At 42.2% G+C, this 24097-nt stretch overlaps 1 protein-coding gene across 1 annotated transcript; it reads right to left on the bottom strand.

Annotated features, from left to right (window-relative positions):
* Positions 1-2072: 2072 nt before the first annotated feature.
* Positions 2073-23658, bottom strand: LOC135470657 (uncharacterized). The gene is made up of 6 exons (XM_064749691.1): positions 23641-23658; positions 15785-15933; positions 7878-8021; positions 6059-6132; positions 5196-5361; positions 2073-4296 (listed from the first exon to the last, which is right to left on the bottom strand). The coding sequence occupies exons 1-6, from the start codon at positions 23656-23658 to the stop codon at positions 2073-2075; spliced, it is 2775 nt and encodes a 924-aa protein (XP_064605761.1).
* Positions 23659-24097: the final 439 nt, after the last annotated feature.

Below are 24097 nucleotides of genomic sequence, written 5' to 3'. Positions count from 1 at the left end.
GAGTGTATCATGACGTCACAGCATTAGATTCGATAGCGTTCGGTTGAAAAGTTTCGATATTTCAATCAGAACAACAGATTCACTTGGGTCTTAGCACTTAGATACTTGCTAAATGTACTTCGGGGTGCAACTTTTGCTTTGATGTGTTATGGTTGAGCTTAACTTGTGTGTATATTTACACATGCCCTGTTTTATTTTCACTTCAACAGGTTAGTACATAATGAAGACCTACAGTATAGAGAGAAAGATAAAAATAGTATGACCTTTCTAGTTAATGAGCTGTCTGTCTTATAATCAAAAGAAATGACAGTTCCTTTAGACTCCTGTTTTCTTTGCAGTTAGTGGAAATGGAACATGGAACAGGACATTAAGGAGTAACGTTACCATTCGCATTCTTACACGTTTATCTACACAAAATATTTTGTCGGGAATAATTTTTGGTTATGAATCAGCCCCTGTGAATACCATTTAGGTATAAATCTTTAACGGTCGTCACGATGCCAGCATCTGTAGGGTACTCAGAATACAAAAGCTATGGTTTCTTGGAGTGGACCAGCTGATTCCTTTGGGCTTAAGAATGATATAATAGTGATCATTATGGCTTTAACTGAACTGAATTGACATATCATCGCAACCCTCAACATTCAACTGAAATAAGTTCTAGGTGATAAGCAAAACTATAGCAACCCAAAAATTATGCATCTATAACTTAGGAACCCATGCCAACCACAGAAAGAACCGTCTAAAATCCTGACTAACAGTTCCCAAACTAAACCATGGCACCCAGCCTAAACCATGACGCCCAGCTAAACCTTAGCAACAAGGTAGCATCTTTTAGTTTCATGCCACAGTAGGCAGTTGACGTTACAGTGTACTCGGGTCGCTTGATGACCAGAGGTGACTGTTATGTTTGTATCTTTTTGTTAAACATTCGGTATATTTTTGTGCTGGATAAATACAGTGGGTTTCTTTTCGTTGGACACAGATTGCAGGTAAAAGTTCACCAGCGCGCGTGCCACTCTTTTTAACTGTTTAACACTTTGGGACAACATGTTCCAGTGGCACAAACGACAAGAAGTTAACAACTTTCAAACGGAATTAAGTTTAGTTTTTGTGGAATAAAACAAAAAGAGCCTCTAGCAGCTCAAGGCGCCATGTCCAGAATTCGTGAACCGCTGGTCGATTTGATCCAGAAATGACCACACCTATTAATGTTACGGTATCAGCATTCACAGAAATTTCGAACCGCTCACTAAATTGGCCACTGAAAAGCAGACATCAGACGGGAAAGACTTGCAGCAAAATGACATCCGAAATGACCCGGGAGGTCTATAACAATTATACCCCATTTTATATTCATACATATATATTCATTTTGGCACAATTAGCAACAAACAGTAGAAAATTAGAAAACTGCACCATGTAAACAATAACCAGACTATATACAAAATATGTTCAAATAGGTTTTCTGCTACAAGACATGTCATCTAAAGCACCCTTGCGTCCTATGTTATTTTCCATCGCCTCGGATACTTTGAGATATTCAGGAACTCTTATCCTCATACGTGTTCCTTCAATGTGTATGCAAAGACAAGGCTACGATCTGCAATTACAAGAAATCTATATACCTACATGTATAACTCAGAGGATTAGTACACCAAGCCTTATCAACACAGCACGTATGCAATAGCGGAGATACATGTACATGTAGCATTGACATCGTATAAATAAAAGCCACTCTGAATATAAATATATTAACTTGGAAAGAATTGTATAAATTGAACATACCCGATTTTCGAATGATATTAAGATGAAACGTCACACATTTCTGGAATTGTCATCACTCTCCATATACACATTAAGATAGAATACCCGTGTTATGTAGAGGCATATTTGTATGTTGCTATGACCCCAAATATATAGTTTTTGTTATGGGTCATTTCCCTTGAATGAATCACAGGTGGAGTTAAATACAACTCAATGATGTCACAAATACCACGTCACCATTGTGACCGTTTATCCGCGGTTTCGTGTTCAGTCAGTTTTGAGGAGATCCCCCAGTCGATAGGTTATTAGCAGTCGGCAGTGTCCTCTTCAGGGAGCTTTATTATAGGAATTTCGTGGATCGTCGGCTGCGAGGTCAAAGGTGACGGTCGCGAGCTTCCTGGCCACACCACATTGGAGACGTCTTCGTAGTCGTATTCCTCTTCTTCGATACTGTCTTGAGGCGATAAACGTCGCAGAGAACTGGCGCTGCTGTCGCTTCCCAAGCTGGTACTGCGCATGTCCGGAGCCAACCGATCTGGTCGGCGACTCTCTAAGTAAGCTGGCTCCGTATTCTTCCGTTGTAACTTTGGCCTTGGGTGGAGCCGAGGAGAGCGCCTAGTTTCGTAAATGGGATCGATCCTCATGAATTCGTTAAACAACTCACTAGTTTTCTGATCTACGCTGTAGTCTCTCTGGACATACCTCGGAGCTCGATGTGATTTAGACTGAGATCTGAAAAACCTGGAAAACACGGAGACTTTACTTGGTGCATTTGTGTCCTCGAAGCTGTCCCCGGATGGTTGGTCCACCGTCGAGTCCGTCTCTGGCTCCATGATGCTCTCGTACACCTGCACTGCTTGACGCTCGCGGCTGTACTCCCGCCTCTTCTTTGAGGCCGTCTTTGCGCCTCTCCTCTCGAAGTGACAAGTCTGGGAACTGCGCCTCCTGTACTTGACCCGATCAAAGTCGAACGGAGATGGAGCTGGTGGTGACACTTCCTTTAATTTGGCGAGGTCAAAAGGGAAAAGGTCCTGATCTATTGTGTCAGCGTAGTCCAGCGAAACAGAGCCTCTCTTCCTTTCCGATCCCTTCAGAGTAGACTGGGTCTCCAATGATTTGTAGCCACTATCGCCCCTCATCTGCTTCAGTCTGTTGTTTTGATTCTCGTTATTACTGTCGGTGGTGTTGTCCGTTGTGGACTCAAATGATGTGGTTGTCACCTCGTGCCTACTCGTGTCCGACACCTCGCCGTCTGTGTCCATCGTCTCCATGCTGTCGAAGCTATTCTCGGCACTTGTGCTGGCTGGTGGAGCATCCAGTTTCTGCAACCTTTTCGTCAGGATGTTTTTGTACGACTGCCGTCGGTTTTCGTAGTTTGGATGAAGCAGATTGCTGCATCCGTTTTGAGACTCTCCGTTAGCTTTGCTTCCACGGCGTTTGCAGCTGCCCAGTTCACAGTCCTCCAAATAAGGCGCAGGGTCGGTGTTAGACTCAAACGATGTCGTTCCAGAGGCTAGATTGTCTTTGTCCGGGGTCATCTCTAGAGACGAACCTTCTTGCACGCCGACTGGGTCACTGCATTCGTCTTCGAGAGTAGCACGTAGTTCCCACAATTCCTTGTACTTGCGCGTGCCATTTAAGGTTTCGGTATCGTCGCTCTCTTCCACAGCTCCACCCGTAGCACCGTCGAACTCTCCAAAATATTGTAAATTGTCCTCGTCTAATTGCTCCATGCTACCAGTATCGTAATACCGAACTTTGCTTATAGACAACGAACCAACACTTCCGTCCGACATAGCGTCGTAGTCCACATTGTAGAAAGGCCCTTTAGTGAATTCTGTGATCCTCAGAACGTCGTAGTCGGCTACGTCATCGTAGCTCTTGATACGTCGTGTTTTGCGGTGGTACCGATGCTTCTCAGGGCTGACGATTTCCATGCTGTGCGAGTGAACACGCATGTCAACAGGCCGTATCCGGAGCTCGCGGGGCGGGAGATGAGACCGAGACGCGGTGGGATCGGAACGCTGACTTGTCCGGTCATCGAAGGCAGCCTCCGCCGTGTCACTTCCGGCACAGAACTGACTGTACGCCCCGTCACACTTCTCTTCTCCCAAAGCGGGTTTCGGATGATGATGAACCTCAACGGATACCTGTGTTGTCTTCGGTCTGGTGGTTGGAGAGGGCGATTCGTCAATCATGCGGAGGGATATGGGAGAGGGAAGGCCTTCCGCCACAGCCTCCGCCGTGGGTTCGCTGTGTTCCTGGAGTTCGCTGTCATCGTCCGACTCTTGATCCACGTCGTACAAACTCAGGTGTCCTTCCTCCTCTAGCCTGATCCTTTCTTGCTCTTCCTCTAACCGTCTCCTTAGCTCTACGCAGAACTCTGGGTCGGACGCACGTGGGGACCGTGACGAGGAGATTGGGGCGCTGTCTTGTGCCCGGGGAGCGCCTAGTGAATGCTGCCTAGGGAACTTCTCAGCACGGCTTTTCTGGCCACGCCTCATATAGTCATATTCACCAGATGTATACCTGGAATAGCATCAATGTCAGCAAGTTAGTTTCATGGTAAATTACAGCGTGGTAAAACATGGCCTCGAAACTCAGTGTTCCTACATTGATACTTGCTGTGATGCACTTACATCTGCTATGTTACAATGACACTTGTGTCACTGATACTTTTTGTATTCAATGATACTTAACTGTGATACACTGATACATGTTATGTTACATTGGTACTTGATGTGTCACAATGATAATTTTTGTGTCACAGTGATAATTTTTTGTGTCACATTGACAGTTTGTTGTGTTACTTTGATACTTGTTCTGTTACCTTGATATTTTTTTGTGTTGCCAAGGTACTTGTTGTGTTTCCTTGATACTTTTTTGTGTTCCATTGATACATGTTGTGTTCTATTGACATTTGTTAAATACAGCTGACGATGACAACTTTTGGTTCTCAGAAAGTACACACGTGTGATCAAACGTTTTTATACCCGCCCTTGTGTTAATTATGTATTTTCACACACCTAAAATTTTAGTTTCATAACAAGCAATCTTTTTTCACAAAGAACTAAAAGTACAGAAATCCGCCCATTTTATCCCCACACCAGCAAGACTTTGATACGGACTGACCAAGACCATGGAAGACACGGAGTTATTTATGCTCATGCCACAGCAAACAGGATTGCTGCACGTCAGACTTCAGCGACATTCTTCCCAAGACGACACAACAGTAGCCACTTGATTCAAACACCAAAGATGGCAGAGAATAGTCACAAAGAGAAATGGAGAGATTTCACTCAGGGGGACATTTGAAGGGCCACAGAAAGTTTTCCCATCAAACTTGACGGAGACAAAAAGATTTATGCCGAAAAGATGCAGCACGATTGAGAATTCCACGACGTGCAGTACTAAGCCTTGCTGCGAACCTCCTGGCCTTCCGCATATATCCAGCTGGGTATGACTCCGCCTCGTAGTCAAGTTTGAATGATACTCGCCTTCTGCTGTTGGTGGATCCACCGACCGCACCCGGAGGCGATCTTAAACCTGATGAGTCGTCACGTGAACCTATTTCAATACCCTCCTCAGGTAATTCTGAACATAAAAATTTCAAGAAAATTCCATTTTAAAACGAATTTAAACATTACTGTTGTAATCGGTCAGCAGCTTCTCTATCTCTGTTTTATTTTTTACTGAGTAATGGTTACAGGATCGATCAGTCATCACACTGAATATACTCCTTCTGCATTATTCATCGTTGTTAGATCGGTTTAATTCATTTACATATTCATTTATTTACTTAAGTGATACGGGCTTAACGTCGCTTGACGTTTTCGCTTACATCTCTGATGTAGAGCTTATAGATGGACGAAACCGGGCAAAGCCTGGGGGAACTAACACCTGTCCTATGTGACTTGTAGTCAGCGGTGGCTGGATTCGAGCCTGCGACCTCATCGATCAAGGCGTACGGAGCTTCTGATAGAAGCTACTTTGGATAGCGAGGGCACTTACAGTAGACTGAACTGACTGATAGATTGATCGATAACTGATGTTGTTTAAGACCATTTCCCGAAATATTCCCTTGCACGATGACGCTTCATCAACCTTCGGCTAGTTACTAACGAACATTCCCACGTGTGACACGTGTGTAATAGTTTTTGTGCGATTTGTTCAGCCAGTTTTTCTATGTGTTCTTCTGGTTCAGTCTCAGTCCAGGTGCAGTAATATGTACAAACACAATTGATTTGGATTCATAATATTGAGGCATTTTTTTTTTTAGATTGTTTCTTACCGACAGGGTGTGAGTGAGCGGAGCAGTAATCAAGCAGTGCTTCTTTGTCTTCACCGTTTTCATCGTCGTAATCGCTACAACAGGGAAGATCACAATAATGTAATAATGCCAAGGATTAACACTAGTCAATTTGTGGTTATTTCTTCACTATTTCAACCCGGTGAGATTTTAGACACGAATTGTACTCATCCATTCATACGTTATGGTTTAGCGCCATACTCAAAAAGTTTTTCCTTGCACGATAGCAGTTTTATGAGTAGAGGACACCGGATAGCATGGGATAAACCACCGACCTTTTGAAAAGTTACTGACAAACGTTACACTTGTCACGTATCAATATACAGACACCATATCGATGGAAGACCAGAGGTCTTCAATAAAATACTGTGCCAAACACCCCACAAGCGTTGTTGACCTCTGCTTGTTACCAAGGCCCTACGAACTCAGGGAGAAAGGGTCCACATGGAGAAGGGGTCCACAAATTTTTTACCCAAGGTCGGGATTGAACTCTTGTAAGAATGGCGCGTAGTTTAAAGCCACACCTTTCTAAAGAAAATAAGACCACTATAAGATACAGAAAGAGGAGAAATGGAGTTGATGGTAGTTGATATGACGTTGAAAATCAAGTTTCGTTGAGAATATATAAGCTGGCCTTGAGTCACATTATCACCGGGTCTTAATGACTGATGCTAAAGTATGTTTATACGAAATTAAGATATCACACTGTCGTCGCTGCTCTGCTTTGTCTCTCTATGATGTGCGTCTTAATTGTATCATAGGCTTTGCGTGGACATCTTAGTTCGTAAGGTATAAATAATTTAGCTATACGTTGTAACAAATCACTAAACGAATAAACGGTATGAAGACTTTTTGAGTGCGAGTGCTTGGGGTTTAACGTCGTACTCAACAATTTTTCAGTCATATGACGACGAAAAGACTTTTTGAATGTACCACGATAACACCAATCAATGTAGAGCAGGGGTTATTTAAAAATTTTAATTTTCTGTTCTATCTAGACTTTGAACAGATTGACTCCCACATTCTCCCACAAAATTTCGACAAAGCTCCAAAGGAGTGCTTTTGCACCTACCCGCCTTATTTATTTGTGTTTCTTTTTTGTTTTCTTCTTGCAAAGACGATAAAAATTACTCCAGGTTGTGGTTACTGATGATGATACCACAGATATGTACATGTACGAAGTGAGATTGACCAAAGGTGAATAACTTGTCAAGATATAGACTCGGGCAGTATATAAACCGTTTCCAGTCTTGGCCATATATACTTCAGCAATGTTTGACTTTTCGAGAAATTTAATTTAATACTTGCTAACTACTAATTTGTTGAAATTCTTTGAAGTAACGTGAAATCTGGCCCTAATATTTCGGACATGACATTCACAGCAAAATACATATAATATAGAACACAACAAAATAGAGAGTAAAACTATAGCAGCGACGACAGTGTTATAGCTGGCAAATGGCCACACGTATAGCCGGTAGAGTCCGACCTTTTGTCAGTCAACGGTTTATTCTAACTGTTAATGTAAGTACTTAAACAGCAGCTAGTTGCGAGCTCCTTAATAGCAACATGTCTCAAGCAGAATTAGGTGATGTGAACCGCAATTCATCAGACGTCACTGGCCTAGAATCACCCATAATTGCGGCGTTGCCATTACATGTAATAAACAGTCACATGAAAACAAGAAAATATAGGCTAATATACAGCACAGACTTTTGTTTGTCTGTTTGTTTACCCCACAGTAAATAATAGTAGGAAGCGCGGCGGGATGGAAGGGGAGGGGGGAGTCGAGGTGACGTACTATGTTTGAGCTCCCTGGGGTGTGGTAGCGGTGAAATCTAAGGACACACTCGTCCTCTCCGCAGCTCCGGACTCCAGACTGTCGTATCGTAACAGAGGCTTGAAGCGTTTGTCTAATGGCCGCTCTCTTTCCACAACGTGACGTCTGCAATCCAAAACAAGGAAACTTACATTAAAAAAAAATACAACAATTAATGTAATGAATACATGAGTCCAATCCGAAGTGGAGTGGAAACAGATCGAAACAGTCACAGCCGATGTTTTCTGACTCGTTATAAATAAGTTTTTAATGCAGAACCCTCGCGAGACCATACCGGGATATACCTCGTGTTAGAGAACCGGAAAGACGCTGTCACGTCACTCGTACCCTGCGTAGATATGGCTAACAAGCAAAACAGAGTTAGCTTGACGTCAGCGGAAACAGCTTTGTTCATGAGTTACAGAAATAACTCGCGCCCGACTGTTTAAAATTGGTTTTAGCTTACTTCGTACCGCCATAGCTGGGTTATGCCAGGTCACAAAAATATAAAGGTACGTTTTTAAACCTTTATGTTGGATATACTTTGTCGATCTGCACATCCATTTAATCTGTTGTTGTCTTTTCTTTAAATATTTCTTTTGGTTAAACAAAAAAGATTCACGTAATTCTAAAGCGTTAATGCGTCTACACTCAGACCCAAATACGTACTATAGTGAATGTTTAATTACCTTTCTCATAGAAATAACTATCCCCAGATCGTCAGTCATATGTATAAATAATGTTACTATTCACCTGTTTTACAAGCACTGACAGGATTTAACAGGTTGTGCTCTGAGACCGGATATATACCGTGTTGTATGGCAGAGTATTCCTTAAACCGTCTTCGGATTGACGTGAGTGTAAGGGTTCTTCCAGTGAAACTGTCATGTTGAGGCCCATTAAGTCACCAGACGGACCAAGCAATTTGCACACATGACATTCTCTACAGATACTAACTTTGTAGGGGGTGGGTGAAGGGGTCGAGTGGGGACAAGGGCTATCTCATCTCTTAATAAAGGATTTTCTGGACAGAAGCCTCTATGTATCTGTGTCCCTAAAAATCTTCCTTCCAACTATACTCTTACCAATCCGAATCTTACGTTAATGCTTACGTATATAATAAATAGTTTAAAATTAAATGAAATTCATACATTTTTTAAAACATGTGAGTGGTTGTAACAAACAAAAAAACAAACAAAAAAGAAAAAAACAACCAAACCCTTCTCAAAGGTGAGACTGTTAATAGTATGGTCATATGATGGGTTGTTCTCCGTTAGAAATTCAGGCAAATATGTCACTAGTGAAGACAAGAGCTGGCCATCAGGCAGGCTTGATGAACGGGCGGGCAAATCACTTCTACAAACGGAAGAACGATCATGAGGCCTACTAAATTATTGACGAGCTCGAGTTAGGAAAGGCTTGTGCCTGTAAACACGCTGGTCGCTGTGCAGCCACGGACGTTCTGGGCTGCGTTGGCCTGCCCCGAGAACACCGAATTCGTACCACCATTGCAAAACTGTCTCGCTATTTTTAAATCAAATGTCAGTCTGATACGAAACGCACTTTGGAACAATTTTTCCAAGCACCCATCTGTGTAAATTAATAATCGTTGTCGAAGAAGTACGTCTTCAGAGGCGTGTATTTTTGCTCGTGCGTTCTTTCCTTGCTTCTCGGTATGAATCAGGCTTGTTTACCAGCTTCGTCCGCCGTCCATTTTTGTCATCTTCTTGGAGGGATTCATTTATAATTTACGACACTTCCACGACATCGCACGGCCGATGATGCTTTTTTTATGCTGAAGTGTCACGTGTAGTTTTCATAGCTACAAGAAATTGCTGCACGTGTTCAGGTACGTGGGTTTTCAGTACATAAAGGAGCCGAGTATACGTGAATGTTTGAATACGGTGGCAAATTTACGTAATTACATACTATGTTCATTTTTGCCTTTGTGTACATTTAAAATTAAATTTAGTTCCTTGTTTCTTTCAAAAGGATTTCCCATAGCCAAGCGGCCACGAGGGGATCTCCTCAACAATTCTTAGCGCGCAGAAACGAATTGTTAGTGTAGCTGTATAAATTATATAATTTTTAGCAAAGGCATATATCGGATATAATTGCGAAAGTTGAAGAATTGCTTTCCCGCTAATTAACGCGAACTGGTGCCTATCAACACCAGCAACGCCGTTTACAACCCGTCAAACACAGAATATAGATCACTACGCAGAAACTCGCGCCTTAGAAGTTTATGGCCTCACATATAATGTGGCGCAGATGTACACTCAAAGCAAAATCTACTGCGCAGAAAGTACAGGCCCACTCATAACTATTGTCTTAAACAATTTAGATCCGATCTCATCTTTTTACAGCTACAGAACATATATAACGTACACAGTTAACAGTTCTCTTAGAAATTCCTGGAGCAAAAGGCTACGTAGTTCACAATGAACATTTCAAGTGATATTTTATTTACAATATGCACTTTGTGGGCTAACTTCTGTACCCGTCAAACCGTGTGTAAACTGGACTCACGCCATGTAAAGGGGTTTCCACTTGTTAACAGGCTTTCCACATGTGGTCACGATTTCCACTATATACAAGGAAACCGTTTCCACAATCATCCTTGACGCCTAAGGTTTTAACAAGTTGACATCTGTCTCAGCCGTGGTTTTCAGCTAAAGACATGGTTTCACGTGGTTTCCTTGGAAAGAACTCTGTTCCTTGGGGTGTTTTTAGCATACAGCACCAGCAAGGAGTGGGTCTGATAAACGCATTTGTCAAACTCTCTATAGCCCTTACCGGTGACATTCCACTGCGTAGATTTGTCAAGTACCGGCCGGTTTTCTCTCTGCCAGACTTTCCCTAACCCTTACCAGTGAGGTTTCAGTCAGGGAGTTTGTCAGGTACCCGGAGAGTAGCGGACGTTTTTCTCTCTGCCAGACTTTCTCTTACCCTAAGCAATGAGGTTTCACTCAGAAGGTTTGTCACGTATCTGGAGAGTAGCGACCGTTTTTCTCTCTGCCAGACTTCTCTAACCCTTACCAATGAGGTTTCAGTCAGAAGGTTTCTCAGATATCTGGAGAGTAGCCGACGATTTTTTTTCTGCGCCAGACTTTTCTCTAACCCTTACCTATGAGGTTTCAGTCAAGGGGTTTGTCTAGTACCCGGAGAGTAGGGGACGTTTCTCTCTGCCAGGCTTTCCCTAACCCTTACCAGCGAGTGAGTGAGTGAGTGCTTGCCCTTACCAGTGAGGTTTCAGTCTGAAGGTTTGTCAGGTATCCGGAGAGTAGCGGCCGTTTGCCTCTTTGCACGATTTTCTTCACGTACAAACCTGACCTCATGCGACATTAAACGCCAAATAAATAAATAAATAAATAAATGCGCAATACGAAACACTGGATTTATATTCTGTTTGGTTTGCTTGGCACATGTATTTCAAATAGCTTATGCTTGACACGAAAGGTGGATATTGCGTCTGAGTCATCAGCGAAGATATATATTACCCACCTTCATTTCCACCCACATGTATGCAATATGAATGCTTACCATATTGCCAGAATTCAAAAGGGGTAGCGATACAAGTTCACGGTTTGAATGTTCCTGGCTTGGCGAAGGAAAATCTAAGAGGACAATATTTCAACCGCGTAGGTATAAGACATTTCAAGACTCCGATAACTGAAGTTTCAAGACACTAGGAATTCAAGTAACAAACTTTGTACGGGTAGCTATGTTTTCAGCCCCTCTTTTGATTTCATGTTTCCTCGTTTTTCCACCTGTTCTATGGACGAAATATCCACACCATACGCTGAGGATTTTCCCCTGGGTACGACATTTATACCTTAGGGCAATTCGTAAGCGTTAGCTAATGGCTGTGTCAGAGGTAGGGCTTTATTACCACTCCGTTCGACCGAGATGACCTGGTAAGCCCGTCCAAGAAGAAGCCATAATCACCCCATTCATGTCACCATAGCAACCCGATAGGACAGTTTGCTGGCGATCGTGTGGCGGAAGTTGTGTGGGAATTGGAGCGGTGCTGAAGCCAGTGTGAACTGCAGGGAAAAGGAAGCGTGGGAGGAGCCGCTGAGGGGAGGGGGGATTTGGGGCGAGTACTTCACCGTTCTTCTAAATGGCAATCGGCCAGGCCGTAAGAAAACATACAAGGATGCCTTCAGCGCGACTTACTTGTGCCAAATAATTCACTGCCTCATAGATTATTTAACATGGATTGGAGGAAAACTTGAAATCACATGTAGATGCCAATAGGTCACGTGTGCTGGCTGGCGGAGTGGCATTTCGAGCCGTCTAACTACTGACCTTCACCACATGCAGAACTACTTACAAAGGTCTTTGAGGCCAGAACTAAAAGGAGGATAGTGGGCCATATATTATATATATAAATCTGAAGCAAAAGACTTTGACAGCAGTCTTTAGGAAATGTGTCACGCTATATAGTACAGCAAAACGTATCACACCAAGCCAATCATTGCGATATGGTTGAAATACTGCCGAAGTGGCGTAAAGTCATCATCAGTCATTCATATACTTTGTCAGTATACGTACTGTGTAGTAGTAATCCACTAGCACAATACGCCCGGGTATAAATCATTAGAATTCCCACAATATGTCGGAAGAAGCTCCAATATAAAATGTCGATCCTGTTTTAGTGAAGTAGTTGTAAACCGTATACTAACATGCTGCGCCGATCTACTATTAAACCACCTTGTCTCCTACAACGACAAGGTCTTTTAACGCCTTTTTAGGCTTTAAAAAGTAAATTTTGTTCTCCTAACTGTAACAATTACCAGTAAAAATGTTCGTTTTTGCACCTTCAAAAATAAAATTTTATTTCTTCTTTACTGTAACAATGATCTGTAAAAAAAATTCTTTTTTTTTTTGTATCTTCGCCTGCAACAAGAAACTTTTTGTCTCCTTCATTGTAATCATGTATTAAATTGTCTTTTTGGGGGTGAAATTTTTTTTCGCTTGTCCCTTCCATGGTTCTGTACAATTCTCACCATCGACATCACCCTCGGGATGATGAATCTAAACACTGGAATAAATTTTCCATGTTACCGGATGATGACCATGCCCATAACTTTCACGGGATGATTTTGATAAATACAAATGAATATAGGCGGGAGTCCCTTAAGCATCAGTTCAAGACACACCTACCTACTGACATCCGATATGAGCACATGAATTGATAGGTTGAAGAATAGCTCCTACCGTTTTATACAAATTACCCATGTGGACATTTAAACTCCTATTGCAATATACGCCTACATATTTGTACTGTCTAACCTAGCCTGCCATTGGCTTGGAGCTGCCCTTCCTTAATGTTCTATCACTAGGGCAATGCAATTAGTACACAGTACTATGCGTTTCTCCCACATACTAATATGTCGAAGGGGATCAGTTTCTATATACATTCAAATTTATAGGCGGTCCTTACTGACGATACCCTCTTCAACAGAACTAAACTCCAAGGTATAGGATCCTCTTTTAAGAAGATCTGTAGAATTCTATAGGATGTCATATTGTATGTGCACGCCGCCAGAAGTAGATCAGCCCAAACCGTTGCCAAGTGGGTTACCGATTTTCCAGTTGTCTTTGTTGATTCACACTGAGTACATGGCAATGTAGGCGGTGGGTGAACTGACAGGATCCTTTTATTTGCTCTACTAGAAGGCAAAGGCTAAGAATCGATAGCTATTACTGTGGAACTGCTAAGCTTTGGAGACTTCGAGTGAAATGTAAACAGATCAACTCTCATTTCTAGCCGGTCGTCCTCCCCTGCAGATCTTTCACGGGATTCCTGTCCCTCTGATGTTCATAAGAAGCCTGGCCTGGTTTGTATCTCGCTGTTCCCATTCCTGATTAATCAATCTGTAGGTCGCCTCCAGTTTTCTTGGAACTTCAAGTGTGAAGCGACTAAAAGCAGGAAGTATATATGACATAGCCCTTAATGCGGGCGCGTTAGATTGGCCAAGTCCAGGTGAAGGTTTGTTCAGTATTCTCGATTTCCTCAGTTCTCCAGATGAAACATTTGGGCTTTTCTCGGAACCATGAAACGGCTGGTATAGGATAAAGACGTCTAGAGCCTTTTGGTAAATCTTCCCGCCACATTTAAATATTACATTTTTCTTTTTAATTTCACATCTGACTCATGGTGCTAGTTTTAAGAACATCAGCGAAAAGTTTAACGCATTGGTTAAGTTGTCCTCATGAATATTGTTAAGGATATTGTTGATCGGTGTTAAACAAATATCAATCTGATTTCAACAAAAGACGTTCCGCATGACAATTAGGTCTCAGTTGACTGAATTATGGATTAGTTAATGCCTTATTCAAGAAGTTTTACAGTTATATAACCGCCGTCAGGCTTGTGGGTAGAAGAAACAGGAAATGGCTTGTCCACTGTTGATAATTTGATCGGCTCTGGTGTCCACTTCCAGCCACCCTTATGACAATCTACAAACTTTGTTGCAAGGAATGTTTGTAATTTATTTTAAGAACTGAAGTATCTGAACGCATGGTTTGTAGAGCTGTTCTTTAGCCTCATAGTTATTTCTTATGTATACGTCCACAAACCAATCATATGTTACCCTGCTGGTCAAAACTGTAAGCTATATAGGTCTCATGGAGCCGCTGAAATCTGAACTGAGAACTGAACCCATCAACCTTCTCAGAGGAGTGAGTAAACTAACACGAGGCTATAATTCTTGGAAAAGACGCGTCCAGAGTTCTCTAACTAAAGAAGGTATAAGTTGATCACGTGAGCGGCGAATCCACCAATGCGATTAGAGTTGAATGCCTCTTGGGCCAGCTCCACATGCCCCAGGCGTCACGTCGCCCTAGTAAGCTTCGGTCAGCAAGGGCTTTGCCGTGAATGTGGCGAGCTATAGAGCCACGCTGCGCTACAACTTCCTGTGTAGACTCGCCAATCAAACACTCCATTCCTCTTTGCTTTGGCGCTTCTGTCATTATGCGTTTCAGGATAAAAAGTGCATTTCATGTGGACTAAAGGATTTATATTCGATTGTCTGTGTCCACCGCACTTAATCCTACCCCATATGCCTCTCTCACATACGCTTCTCGGAAACTGTCCTTTGTGTTGACAAGTGTATCTAGTCTTTATGGAATGACAGCTCATTGGCTTCTGTACTACACGTCCTTGACCTGAATCCACCATCCCTAAGCCAGTTTATCCCAGGAACCACGGCCTACTTGCCGGCAAGGCTTTTAATTACCCCAACGATATATTCTCGGGTGATATTCCAAGTTTGTGCATGGCTCACGGCAAACATGTCTGTTGACAATAGATTAAGTGCGAGCAGCAATATGCCACTGGATTAAAGAATTTGAAGAAACAGAGAAGCCAGGGCTGAGGAGAAACAGTTCGAAATTTGCCCCAAAGCAATTTTCTTGTTTAAGTGCCTGGTGGTTTAACATCGGCCTACACGTGTGGACGTTCTGTCCCCGGGTCCCGGGTTAATCCCAGCCTTTACTATATGTATGTGGAGAACAAATGTAGAAAGGATCAAACGAGAAAAAATATATGTTTGAAAAGACCAACTACCGACATGGTCACATCACACATAGCCCTGGTGCACATTTTTTTTTTATGTAAAAAAGAAAGTATATAAGTCATTATACCCTGTTACAACGATTTGTACACAGTATCAATTTCTCATGTTTTTTCGTCCATAATTCTGACCGACGAGTAAAAAAAAACAAACAATCCAGAATGCGGCGTTAATCCCAGATCCAATAAATAATTTGAGTCATAAAACGTTGAAGCATAGACTTTTACTTTAGCATTAATCTACAGCCTTATGGTTTTAACGTTTTAATTCAGAAAAAAAAGAACCATGAAAACAAAAATGACTCACCGCCTTAGAACCCGTTTTCTTTTGACGCAGTATTTACAGATGAGGATGACTGAGACCACGATAACTAGGCCTCCGATGACACCGGCCACTATGATAATGAAGGTGATGTAAGGTTTTACACCGCTCTCCGAGCCTGGCGGGGGGTCCTGCTGGAGAAAACAAACAGCAGGGGTCAGAATAGAAATGTGTTTTATATCAGCATACATTTGCCATGGTGTTGTCTGTGGGAAATGGTTCATCCAGGAATAATTATACCCTTTGTATTTATTTTTTTAGATTGGTGTTTTATTTATTTATTTATTTATTTATTTATTTATTTATATATTTATTTATTTATTTGATGGGTGTTTTACGACGTACTCAAGAATATTTCACTTTTACGACGGCGGCCAGCATTATGGCGGGAGGAAACCGGACGGAGCCCGGGGGAAACCCACGACCATTCGCAGGCTACTGAAAGACCTTCCCGCTTACGGTCACATTGGTGTTTTACGCCGTATATATTGAAGACTGTTTCACTTATGCGACGTCGGCCGGCATTATGGTGCCATTTATATTTAAATGCAGGGCCCATTGCCTTTAGTTCCTAAAGGGCCTCTGGTCGGTTTGTCTGTTTTCCACAAATCAAGCTCGAAGTATTTAACTAATGTAAATTGGAACGTAAAACGGAACAGTTTCTAGGTATTTTCCACTCGGAATCGCGGAATTACAAATAGATACATTGTATCGGGTAATGTCTCCGTTCATAGGCGGGAATGTCTTCCAGCGTTTTAGATTTCTTTATATACTACCAATAAAGCAAAGAAAGTGTTGGAAAAATTATTTTCTACCATTGGCCCCCATATTGAAGTGTTTTACAGTACAGTTTCGCGTGAGCGAGGGACACAAAACAGCTGATAAAATGAGGTCTAAACAGAACTCAAAAGTTTTGGACGGGCATATGCTAAGTGGGCGGTTAGGGTATTATAACCGGGTACTACAGGGCGATTGGGGTTTTGGATCCGAAGATCAAGCCGAACGGAGCTTTGCATCCGAACACTTAGCCGATTGGGTGTTTTGTGACCGAACATTAACTTTAGGCATCTGGTGGTTAGTGTCTGAGGATGGAGGCAAATGAGCTATTGAGATTTTATGCCCGAAGACTTTGGCGATGGAGGTGTTGGATCCAAACACGTTTGTAACTGAGGTATTAGGTCAGAATATTTTGGCGAATCAGGTTTGTGTCTGATCACTTGTATGACTGGGATTTTCGGCCCGAAGACTTCGCCGATCGGGGTTTTGGGTCTGTAGACGGAGACAAATATTTAATTGGACCCGAATTAATGTTTTCTGTTCGAACATTTAGGCAACTGTGGTTTTGGGTTTAAACTTTAAGGATTGAGATTTTGGGTTAGGGAGCTTAGACGATTTAAGTTTTGGGCTAAAACATTTAGGGGACTGAGGTATTAGATCCGTAAACTTAGAAATAAATATTTTGGGTGCAAATTAATGTTTTCAGTTCGAACACATAGATAACTGGTGTTTTGAGGTTTGGTTTCAAGGACGTAGACGAAGTTTTTTGGGTCCGAATAAAGGTTTTCCGTGTAGACACTTAGGCGACTGCTGTTTTGGGTCCTTACACATAAGCGAATGAGGTTTTGGCTCTGAATGCTTTGGTGATTGAGGTCATGGGCCCGAACACTTACACAATTGTAGTTTTGGGCTCGAACATTTAGGTGACTAACGTTTTAGGTCTAAAGTCTTAGACAATTAAGTTTTGGGCCCGAATTAAGGTTTTCGGTTCAAAGTCATATGACTGAGGTTTTGGCCGTGATTATTTAGGGAATTGAGGTGTCTTTTCACTATATATTCTCTTGAGTTTATGCCCACATTGCGACTGCTATGTAAAACTGCAGCATAGGCGAGATACGCCGGTCCTCAGGCGAAGTTGATAACAAAAAACACCAGAATGTATTAACGCATAGCATATTTTTGATTTAGGTTCGCGGCTTTATTCAACAATTTTTACCTTAAATCGGTTTGTTTGATTGACTACGGTTTATCATTGCTTTCAACTTTATTTCAGTGACATGATTTATTTGATTGGTGTTTTACGCCGCACACAAGAATATTTCATTTATACGGCCGCGGCCAGATGAATTATGATGCGAGAAAACCGGGGAGAAACCCACGACCATTCCGCTCCTGATGGCTTCATCTGCTTTCGTAGGTGGGAATGTCTGCAGCAGCCTTCCCATGTACGACCGCAGAAAGAGCCAACAAGAGCTGGACTGGAATTAACAGCGACCGCATTGGTGAGAGGCTCCTGAGCCAATGAGCAGGCCAGGACCCAATGCCCGACATACTTATAGTATTGCCTCACTGGAACATCATGCCAAAGAAACCAAACACGACGCCGTAATACAAAATACTGACACCCGGGGCCAGCCAGTACTTGGCCTATTCCCTACTTGGCACGAAGACTGCCTAAGTATTTTGGATACGACTTAATTCGGGATTGTGGGGCCTCCGTGGCTCAGTTGGTTAGGCGCTAGCGCAGCGTAATGACCCAGGAGTTGTGATGCGGTCGCTGTGAGTTCAAGTCCAGCTCATGCTGGCTTCCTCTCCGGCCGTAACTGGGAAGGTCTGTCAGCAACCCTACGGATGGCCGTTTCCACCCACAATAATGCTAACAGCCGTCGTATAAATGAAATATTCTTTACGGCGTAAAAAAAAAACAAGCAAAAATAAATAAATAATTCGGAATTGAATCCAGAACAAGACAGCCGCTATATCTGTCATGTCACAGCAGCCGATATCATGTCACGAAATTGCGACATCGAGACTGATTTCGTGACTATTTCCCGTCAGTCAAACTTTAAGACAGTATGTTTTGAAGATGAATGGTCGTGAATTTCTCTCTGGCTCTGCCTGGTTTCCTCCTACCATAATGTGGTGGCCGCCCTCGTATATGGGAAAAATTCTTGAGTACGGCATAAAACACCAATCAAATAAATAAATAAATAATTTGAACACAGCCTTTATGAGGCCTGTTATGCACAGAAGTCGAGGTCGTGAAAAGCATTTTTTTCCATTTCATCTTCGGCTGATTATAATTATAGACTATCCTTCCTTGCCTCAATATGTAAGAGTAATCTTCGGGGATCATGTATATTTAGGTATAGTCAGTAAAACAGTGGGCCTGTTTAGGTAGGAAGATGAAAAGACTTAACTGATCCGCTCCAACTACTCACACCTCAGAGATAACTAACGACCTCAAAACAAAATGCCAATGTTTCACAGGGTAAGTGTAGTTTGTTCGTACAAATGCACGAGACAAGTAATAGTCCGTGAGGTAGTGTGGTTTGTTCGCACAAGTGCACTAGTATGTCCGTAAAAATGCAGGAGAAAATTAATAGTGCCGAAGGTAAGTGTAGTTGGTGGTACAATGGCGGATACAAGTAATATTGCGGAAGGTAATGTAGTATGGTCGTTCAAATGCACGAGACAAGTAATATGATGGATGGTAGGTACAGGTTACTGGTACAAATGTACGAGACTTTGGTGTGACCAGGACCAGGTTTGAACCGAGGTGTCCCAACTTCGAGTCGGACGCCTCTAACCATTAGGCCAACGGAGCGAACTATAGTTTGATGTCAAAAGGCTAATTTTCATACATTATAAAACGAACAAATCTGAATCATGAACAGTTATCTAACAAGTATGAGCGGGTAAGCTTTGGTGTCGTTTCAAATTAGTAGTGGATAATAAAAGATTTGCCCTGGCCGTCATGCCTCTTGAGGTCAATATTACATTGGCCTATTCAGTTACTGCCAACTGGCCTTGGCACACTGTCCTCATTCTACAGCGCACAGTCAACCTGGCACACGCTACATAAGGGAAAATCCATCAATACTCGCTTTCTCTGCTGTGCACTGGATGTTCAGTTTTCAATTTCAGTTTTCAGAACATATTCGATATTACTTGTGGCTGCTGTAAAGTATGTCGCCTGAAACACACTATGTTTCGTGTGGACCGACGCAATAGCGGTCGTATACGAACAATTCTGTTCGCGTGTCTTCTTCTGCGTATCCCTATGCATGCATGTGGTTAACAATTCACTCTATAAATAATCTGTTAAGTTTATTACAGTCTGTTGTCTCAATGTCATGTCTGGTGTCTTCGACATGATACTTCAGTGGCAGCAGTACTTTTGCTTATGGATTCGCCCTGTCACAAGAAGACACAGTATATATATGCCCTACATACGCTATAATAACTCCTCGTGGTCATATTACTGAAAAATTGTTATTTGCTTTACATACAAACATACATACAAACATACATACATACATACATACATACATACATACATACATACATACATAAATACATACATATTCAACATAAAAACTTGTTAGACTAATACAATCTTCGTGTTGAAGTAATAGAACAGTCTGACACCATGGCAGAATAATCTGTACCAATAATAGAAAATTTTAGCATCACTCAGAAAACAGACATTCTATTGAATATAGGAGATCTTTTTTTTGATAAAGATTACGGTTCTGATGAATTAGGATTATCGCGATGATCTCTTTTCACACTTCTCTACAGATATCATAACTCGTCAGGACCCTTTCATGGCCCAAATAACAGCTAAATTCTTGTCTTTTACGCTGGTGGTTAGTTGTAAAAGTGGAAAAAAAGATAGGCAGCACAAGCGACCATTTGTTGTCACTTAGAGATGGAGAATCCACAAATTCCCTTTCCAAGGCCGGGATTGAACCTCCACCTTGTGTGACTAGCAGCATAAACGCTGGACGTCATCAGTGTTTATCGGAAGGACCTAGGAAAGGTTTTGTCTGCGTGTAGACAGTGGTGGTGGGGGTGGTGGTGTGGAGGTTTCAAGGGGAGAGCAGAGGGATTATTTTCGGTTTCTGCGAATTGATGCTCTGTGAGGGAAGACACAAGGTCACGGATATAAAGACAGAACCAACGATATATAGCTGAACTTTTCGATCAATCAAGAAACCCAAGGAATGTCTAATATTCTGGAGATAAATGGCTGATCGCTGAAATCGACATGCCTGACCTCATTTACGTCAGACCACGTGATGCGGATGAGAACGCCGTCGTTTTTATCCACTGGGTCAGTTAAGGACTGCTTATAATACAGCATAAACAGGACTGGTGGGCGTTTTTAAACAGCCGTCACATCAAGCCTTGATTGTAGGATTCCCCTACTTGTATGAAGACTTTAATTCACATTCCCTGGAGATGGCAACTATGAAATATTGATCTGTATCGTCATGTCCTTGTAGTGTAAAGCGAAAACTAGTTCAGACACACTGCCGCAGAATGATGTCTGCCAAAGAATAATCAAAGCGAGAAAAAGGACGACCGAATGAACCAGTTCCTCTAGTTTTCCTATAGCTCGCGGAACATGCAAAAGCTACCAAAAGAAAAAGGAATCAGATTTATAGATTTTCTCCGGCTAAGACGCCGAGGGACTGTGGTCGTATTTTCAAAGTGCACCAGCGACTCGGAAGGCGTGGGTGTATGGGTGAGACATGTCAGCTTTAAACTCTCTTGGAAAAGGTTAAGGGCTGTTCAGCAGAATGAGGGAAACTCCCCCACATTCAGATTGTTGAGAAAAAGCTGCCTGGCATTTAGACGTTTAAACCCGCTGGCTTTAACAGTCAACATCATGCCGCGAACACCACCGTCAAATCGCCCCCACCCCACCCTCTACCTTCCAGAAAAAAAGAAAAAAACGAAAAGAAAAAAAGACAAACGCTTGACTAATTTCGAACAAGTTTCTGAGTACAAAGGTCAAGAGTTTGGCTCAGAAATGAATAATAGTTAAAACCGCTCTCATTTGTCCAATTTGCGTTACGCAAATGTCTAGCTACTCTAATAACTAGCTATTAAATGATGGTGTTACTTTTCGTACTGATGCCATTCTTCGCGTATAGGTAGTTCTGACAAAGAACGGTGTCCTCCGAAGGTCATGAGCTTAACTTAATGACCAACTCTAAGTGTGGAAATATGCAATGTATAAAAAATACAGATATGAGATATCTATTTATTTATTTATTTGATTGGTGCTTTACGCTGTACTCAAGAATATTTCATTTATACGATGGAGATAAGTATTATGGTAGAAGGAAACCTAGCAGAACTTTTGGGGGAACCCACGACCATCCGCAATTGGAGAGGAAGCTAGCATGAGTTGAACTTGTACTCATCGCGACTGATTGGTGCTTTACGTTGTACTCAAAGAATATTTCACTTATACGACAGAGATCAGTATTACAGTAGGAGGAAACCTGGCAGAACTTGTGGGAGAAACCCACGACCATTCACGACCGGAGAGGAACTTACAGACTAATAATCCAATGTTCTGCTCTAGCCCCTAACTAAACGGCCAGGGATCCCCCCCCCCCACCGAGTTAATGATATCGCAACATTAAGCTAAAATGTCTACAAACGATAACCATACACTTTTTCCTGTAGTCAGCAAACAAAAAGGATTTTGGTGACTTTCACTGGCTTTCTTTTCACTTCCTAACTTCCATTCAAATAGACCTACTCACTGTGTAACAACACATTTCAGCCTGATAGGATCAGCGGTTTTAGAGAAGGAGAGGTTTTCAATAAAATTCAAAATGGCCGCCAAACCACATAAACAAAAGTTATGCCACGTTTTCAGTATTGTTAATGCTGAGACTGGTTTTTCACCTAAAGCAGTTTTAGACATCTTGGACCTTAAATTATTGAACAATAATACTTGTAATAAATTCAGTATTCGCCGGGACGGCTTGTACTTCTAAATATTGCGAATTAAAACATTACATTATTTCTGCAAGGGTCCTAGGCTTCCTATTTTTATTCAGGTTTTGGACATATTGGACCTTAAATTATCAACCAATAATACTTTTAATAAATTCTGTATTCGCCAGGACGGCGCTATGTCGCATTTGTACAGGGCACCATAACCCCTACGCACTATACAACAGGCTAAACACCTTGGCTTCTTCAACCTGGTCTAAGTAATTCAGGCGAATATCCAACAAATGTAGGAGAGGACACATATCGTGAACCGGACACCATACCAAACTCAACTTAGATACCCAACAAGTATAGGAGAAGACACACATCGTGAGCCGGACACCATACCAAACTCAACTTAGATACCCAAGAAGTATAGGAGAAGACACACATCGTGAGCCGGACACCATACCAAACTCAACTTAGATACCCAACAAGTATAGGAGAGGACACACATCGTGCACCGGACACTATACCAAATTAAGCTTAGATACCCAACAAGTATAAGAGAAAACACACATCGTGAACCGGAGACTATACCAAACTCATCTTAGATACCCAACGAGTACAGGAGAGGACACATATCGTGCACCGGACATCATATCAAACTCACACCAGATACCTAGGCTACATAGGCTACTGTGTGACCTAAATTCAGCAGTACAGACCTCTCGGAGCGAATGCACACATGTGGGTGAATTCACCAGGAGAGTGAACAACACAGGTGAGTGAACCACAGCCCTAGGCGCTTGAACCACACATGTAGATTAATGAACCACACTTGTAGGTTAGTTTATCACACAGGTGAGTGAACGACACGTGTAGGTGAGCGAATCACAGAGGTGGGTAAGCAACACCTGCAGGTGAATGAATCACCATCAAAGTGAGTGAACGGTGAGTAAACCACACCTGTAGGTGAGTGACCCACACCTATGGCTGAGTTAGCCACTCCTGTAGCTAAATCAACCACACCTGTAGCGGACTGAACCACACCTGTAGCTGTGTGAACCACAGCTGTAGCTGAGTGAACCATGATAACTTACCTGACCTGGACTGGACATTTTAACTCACAGGCTCGGATCTTCCTGGCAAAACAAAACGCACAACAATAGTAAGACAGTGCTTTAATTACTATATCGATTTAACACCTGTTCACTAAATTGAAAAAAAAAATGTTTAAATGAGATAGGGGAATCTTGATATCAGAATTATAGCCGGGCCATCGTGTTTGAAGCTCATATTACTCCTAAGAGGGCGTGGAAGTTAAGACTGAGGACAAATAGGAGGATGACCTGCAATATTTACCTTCGCCAGATACTAAAACATACTGACTTAAAGCTGTTGACGAAACACAGACACTAGGGCCCAGCAAACATTTTAAGATTTAAGGCAAAAATTCAAACGCAGCTGTAAATTAAACGCTTTCCTCTAGGAAGATCAAAATTTGCACACCGATTCTTTACTGCAACACAATGTGCTAACCATAATTTCGGTTTGTTA

This window comes from Liolophura sinensis, chromosome 7, assembly GCF_032854445.1.
Source record: "Liolophura sinensis isolate JHLJ2023 chromosome 7, CUHK_Ljap_v2, whole genome shotgun sequence".
Classification (NCBI taxonomy): Eukaryota; Metazoa; Mollusca; class Polyplacophora; order Chitonida; family Chitonidae; genus Liolophura; species Liolophura sinensis.
The sequence above is the reverse complement of the archived record's forward strand: the minus strand, read 5'-3'. Positions and strand labels throughout refer to the sequence as shown.